At 38.6% G+C, this 6000-nt stretch overlaps 1 protein-coding gene across 1 annotated transcript; it reads left to right on the top strand.

Annotated features, from left to right (window-relative positions):
• The first annotated feature begins 2146 nt into the window (after window positions 1–2146).
• LOC142163940 (uncharacterized) lies at window positions 2147–2785 on the top strand. Its single transcript, XM_075221095.1, has one exon. It carries the CDS (start codon window positions 2147–2149, stop codon window positions 2783–2785), a length of 639 nt encoding a protein of 212 aa, XP_075077196.1.
• Window positions 2786–6000: the final 3215 nt, after the last annotated feature.

The raw sequence follows: 6000 nt of genomic DNA, 5'->3' as shown, positions 1-6000 counted from the left end.
TTGACTTCGAAAATAGACGTGCCTAAAAGCTTATGTGTTCAGGCCATGCTCAAATGTGGTTGTCTTAATTAATGCTATGCTTTGTAAGTATTTCCAAAGTGTTTTGAGATCCTATATGTTCATGAGTTGAAATTGTGTATTGCCCTTTTTGGGAAAAAGTATTTCAAGAATGAATGATGTCTTACAAATTTTCTATTGTGATTTAATTATGTTATACCCCCTTCTTGGGAAGAAAACTATGTATTAAATCAATGTAACCGAACACTAATTTTTCATATGATGAAACCTTATGAACCTACCCTTGCTAAGGTCAAACGTGCCAAACAGTTGATTGGAAGAGAACCCCTTGTACAAACTATTATCGTTTTGGGAATCTAGAGTTGTGGTGTTGTGATTACACCTCCACCCGCATATATTGAGGTGAGGTGACAGTGCCTCTTTGTGTAGGGATTGTGGTATTGTGATACACCTCCACCTGCATATATTGGGTTGAGGCGGCAAGTCCTCTTTGTGTAGGGATTGTGGTATTTTCGTATACCTCCACTCGCATATATTGGGGTAAGGCGGCAGGGCCGCTTTGTGTAGAGATTGTGGTATTGTGATACACCTTCACCCGCATATATTGGGGTGAGGCGGCAGGGCCGCTTTATGTAGGGATTGTGGTATTGTGATACACCTCCACCTGCATACATTGGGGTAAGGTGGCAAGGCCGCTTTGTGTAGCGTTTAGGGTATCGTGATTACACCTCCACCCACATACATTATGGTGAGGCGCTAGGGCCGTTTTGTGTAAAGGTAGTTGTAGAGGATCCTCGACTTAAGGATTTATAAAGTTTATTGAAAGCTTTAATAAATTTGTTGTGGCTTTAACGGCTAACTAAGACTTTTATTGTTACCATGATTCATCATGTTCTTGTTGTATTTCTAAGTCCTTGAATAGGTGTTTTGGTTTTCATACTAGTACTATTTCATATGTACTAACGTCTCTTTTGTCGGGGGCGCTGCATCTTCAATGGGTGTCGGTGGTTCGTCAGCGGGCGGTTTTGATCCTCGTTAGCAATTACTCTCTATTCAACAGATTTTGGTGGGCCCTACTCTATTCCGGGCTTCATGTCATTTGATATTGTACTTTATGTTTTGAGGTATAGCTGGGGGCTTATCTCCGACACTTTCATACTACTCTTCTATTGTACTTAGAGGCTCCGTAGACAGGTTGTGCGTGGTGTTTGATGTTGGGAATTAAACTAGTAAGTGTTGGTATTTTGGCAAACCTGTTTTTCATCATATCTATAAACTTGTAATATTTTGGAAATCATAAATGAATATCCTTTAGTAATGGAAAAAGAATGCGGAACACTTGACTCTTCTCATGTCTATCACTTGTACTGATTATTATATTGTTAACCGGCAAGGTTGGGTAGAAGGAATCTAGTAGGCTTGCTTAACCGGGGTATCTCGATTGAGCGTCGATCGCGCTCCCCGAGATCGGGGCGTGACATTGCACCTACTAAAGAAGTCCTTTTGCCTTAATTCAATACTATTGCTATTGAGTGATCGTAAGAATACTTCTGACAATAGCAAGCAAAGAAATAAGGTACTTCTGAAGATTCAACTCAATAAATTGAAGAGCAGGTTCTTGAAGATGAAGTTGCTCGAGTTCTTTGGTTATTTGGTTGAGTCTTTTGTTATGTAACATATTTGCTTTCATAGAAATATAATAATAGGTTATTGTTGAGACATTTTTTTGTTAGCTTTCTGGAGTATAGTTAGTCTGGAAAAGGGTTGCTACAATTAGGTTGATTTTAGGGGTTAGGGTACTAAAGTTAGTCCCTTAGTTATTAAGTTGTAACCTAAAACTGCTCTTTGAAGTTAGTGGATATTTGAGGAAAATCCTACTAGGTATGTCGTGGTTTTTACTCCCTTGATCAAGAAGGTTTTCCACGTAAAAATCTCTATGTTGATTACTCTTCTGCAACTATTCTTGTTTGTGTCTATTTAAATAGTTCAAAAAACCAGGTTCTTTGAAAACATGAAAATTAAGCAAGACACAATTCAACCCCCCTTTTGTGTCTAATTGTAGTCTAAAATTCAATTGGTATCAGAGAAGGTTCTTTCATAAGAGGCTAACACCTTGAAAGGATCCACAATGGATGAACCACCGGATGCTCAAGAAGGACAATCAACTGTTAGGTCACCACTGTTCAATGGAAAATACTATGGATGGTGGAAGGAAAGGATGCGTGATTTCATGAAAGGAGAAGACCTAGAACTATGGGACATTGTTAAGAAGGGACCAGATATCCCAATGCTATTTGATGACAAGGGTATCCCCACTGGACCAAAGCCAAGAGAAAAATACTTTAAAGAAGATGTTAAAGGAGTTCAAAAGAATTCCAAAGCTAAGAAGATTTTGATCTATGAAATTAGCCCTAATAAATACAATATACTATCTGCCTCCAGAGATGCAAAAGCTATATGGGATGCCCTGCAGTGTGCTCATGAAGGTACCTCTCAAGTGAAGAAGTCAAATGTTGACATGCTAACTAGGCAATATGAACTATTTAAGATGAAAGAGGGGAAAACTATCCTGGAGATGCTTAGTAGGTTCACTACCATTATCAATGAATTAATATCGCATGCAGAAGTTATTCTACGTAACAAGATTGTGAGGAAAATTCTTAGCATACTGCCCCCATCATGGGACAGCAAGGTGAATGCAATCACTGAAGCTAGGAATCTGAATGCAATGACTCTTGACAATGATTGGAAACCTGGAGACCTATGAGCTAAAACTCAATTAGGATTGCCTGGACCAACAAGCTTATGAACCTCGCAAGATCAAGAACCTGTTGCTCAAGACCACCCACAAATAGGACATTGAAGAATATGATATGGAATTGGTAACCCGACGTTTCCAACGAGCAATAAGGAAAGGTGGGTTCCTAAATAAAGGTAGCTCATCAAAATCCAAGACTGTGGAGAAGGACAATATTAATAACAACACTGATGGTTGCTACAAGTGTGAAAAGAAAGACAATTTCATCAAAGACTATCCCTTATGGGAACTTGAGTGGAAGAAGAATAATTTTGATAAGGGAAAGCAACAAAATAAAGATCGGGTTCCTGGACGAAGAATGTCAAATAAGGCAATGGAAAAAATTATGTATAGACCCATGGCTGCCATGCAACCATCCTCAACCGATGAGTCTGATGATGATGATTATGGAAGTGAAGATAAGGATCAGTCATTAATGGCTAAAGAGAATATTGAATCAAAATTAGAAGATTTCTTGGCACTGATGGCAAATTCAGACTCTGATGCTGATGAGGATAAAGAACCTAAGGCTAAGGTGAGAGGAAGAAAAAATTGGTGGTATGTTGATAGTGCTTGCTCCTGCCACATGATCGAAAATAGAAACAATTTCCTCTCACTAAGAGCCTATTAAGGAGGGAGTATGGCCTTTGGAAATGGAAAAAAGGGAAACATAATCGGCATAGGTAAGGTTGGTAAGTCCTACTCTCATGCTATAGATAATGTGTATTATTTCGAAGGATTGAATCACAGTTTGCTGAGTGTGTCTCAAATGTCTGACAAAGGGAACCGGGTTCATTTTTACTTCTAAGAAGTCTATGGTGACCAATGAAAACTCTGGAAACCTAGTTCTCAAAGTAAAAAGGCATAAAATATTTATAAAGCTGACATCATGTCTTCAAATGAAAATGAACTCTCATGTCTTGGTACACTAAATACTAACTCCTTTCTGTGTCACAAAATACTAGGGCATATTAGCTTCTCTATGCTGAACAAGCGAATTTCCAAGGACCTGGTCCTTGGGCTGCCCAGTCGAAATTCAAGGAAGATAAAGTTTGTGATGCATGTGTTAAAGGTAAGCAGGTCAGATCAACACTCAAATCTAAAAAAAGTGGTAAGTACCTCTCGACCTGTGGAACTACTTCACTTGGACTTATGTGGACCAATGGGAGTTCAAAGTAGAGGAGGAAAGAGGTATGTGTTTGTAATTGTTGATGACTATTCTATACTTACCCGGACTATATTTCTTGCAACCAAAGATAAAACTTTTGATATGTTTGTAACTTTTGTGAAGAAACTGCAAAGAAAGATGAATAGTCATGTAGCTAGCATTAGATATGACCATGGAATTGAATTTGAAAATGCTAACTTCCTTGAGTTCTGCATTAGAAATGGTATTGATCATATCTCTGCCCCTAGGACACCACAGCAAAATGGTATTGTGAAAAGGAAAAATAGGACTCGAGAAGACATGGCCAGAACTATATTAATCAGTAGTGGTCTTCCTAAGACCTTCTGGGCTGAAGCTATAAACACTGCATGTTACATCATAAATAGATGCATGATTAGGCCAATAATTGAGAAGACCCCCTATGAGTTACTTAAAGGCAGAAAACCAAATGTAACCCACCTAAGAGCTTTTGGAAGTAAGTGTTTTGTATACAACAATGGATAAGAGGCTCTAGGAAAGTTCGATACTAAAAGTGATGAGGGTGTCTTTCTGGGTTACTCACCACATAGTAAAGCATATAAGGTGTACAATAAAAGAACAAAATGTGTTGAAGAAAGTATACATGTAATCTTTTATGAACCTAACCTTTTGGATAAGAAAGGTACACATGTTGCTGATGATGGCGAGTTTGGCCCAGCTAAAAACCATGAGGAACAGACAAACCATGAACCTCTAGAAGTTGCTACAGAACAAGTGCAAGAACCAGGTCCTTCGGAAATGGTTCAGGAGGTATCACAGACAGGGGGAACAGTCCAAGAAAATCAAGAAGCAAGTGCAGCACCTAGTTCCTCTGTTGAACATGAAGGAAATACTGAGATTCAAATGTCTATCACCGGGGGATGGAAACACAAAAGCTCCAACCCTCTAACAAATGTGCTTACATTAGTTGACTCTGGAATGTTGACAAGATCCAAATTTAGAAACATGATTGCCTTCTCAGCTTACATATCCATGGTGGAGCCGAAGAATATAAAAAAAGCTCTTGTACGCAGACTAGATAGTGGCCATGCAGGAGGAACTAAATTAGTTTGAAAGAAATAAAGTATGGAACCTAGTTCCCATCCCAAAAGACAAAATAGTCAGTGGAACTAGGTGGGTGTTCAGGAACAATCTGGATGATTAATGAAACATTTCCATAAACAAGTACAATCAATAAGAATGGATTGACTACGATAAAACGTTTTCTCTTGTGTCCAGGATGGAGGCAATTCGCATGCTCATTGCTTTTGCATCATACAGGGGTTTCAAACTATATCAAATGGATGTGAAAAGTGCCTTCTTGAATGGGTACTTAAAGGAGGAAGTGTTTATCCGACAACCTCCAAGGCTTGAAAGTCATTATTTTCCACATCATGTGTACAAGTTGGACAAGGCGTTGTATGGGTTGAAACAGGCACCAAGGGCATGGTATGAAAGACTATCAAAAATTCTCCTGGAGAATGGGTTCTCATGAGGAAAATTGATAACACACTGTTTCTATTAAAGAGTGGAAAGAACTTGCTGATAGTCAAAATATATGTTGATGGCATTATCTTTGGAGCCATGACCGAATCTCTATGCAATAGATTTGCTACACTCATAGGAAGTGAATATGCAATGGGCATGATGGGAGAATTAAACTTCTTTCTCGGACTCCAAGTCAAATAGATAAAAAAAAAAAAAGGGAACTATGATACACCAAAAGATGTACATCAAGGAGCTACTCAGAAGGTTTGATATGGAAAATGCTAAAACCATTGACACTGGCATTGCAACTTCAACCAAGCTAAATATCGATGAATCTGGTACACCTGTTGATGAAAAGAAGTACAGAGGTATGATTGATTCCTTGCTCTATTTAACTGCAAGTAGACCTAACATTGTGTACAGAGTGGGGTTGTGTGCAAGATTTCAATCCAGTCCAAAAGAATCACACTTGAAGGCAGTTAAAAGAATCTTGAGATATCTCAAGGGTACT

Source organism: Nicotiana tabacum, chromosome 9 (genome assembly GCF_000715075.1).
Source record: "Nicotiana tabacum cultivar K326 chromosome 9, ASM71507v2, whole genome shotgun sequence".
Lineage (NCBI taxonomy): Eukaryota > Viridiplantae > Streptophyta > Magnoliopsida > Solanales > Solanaceae > Nicotiana > Nicotiana tabacum.
The sequence above is the reverse complement of the archived record's forward strand: the minus strand, read 5'-3'. Positions and strand labels throughout refer to the sequence as shown.

What these genes read in the sequence shown, in the direction of transcription:
- LOC142163940 (XM_075221095.1), top strand. Translation starts at nt 2,147, where the DNA reads ATGGATGAACCACCGGATGCTCAAGAAGGACAATCAACTGTTAGGTCA.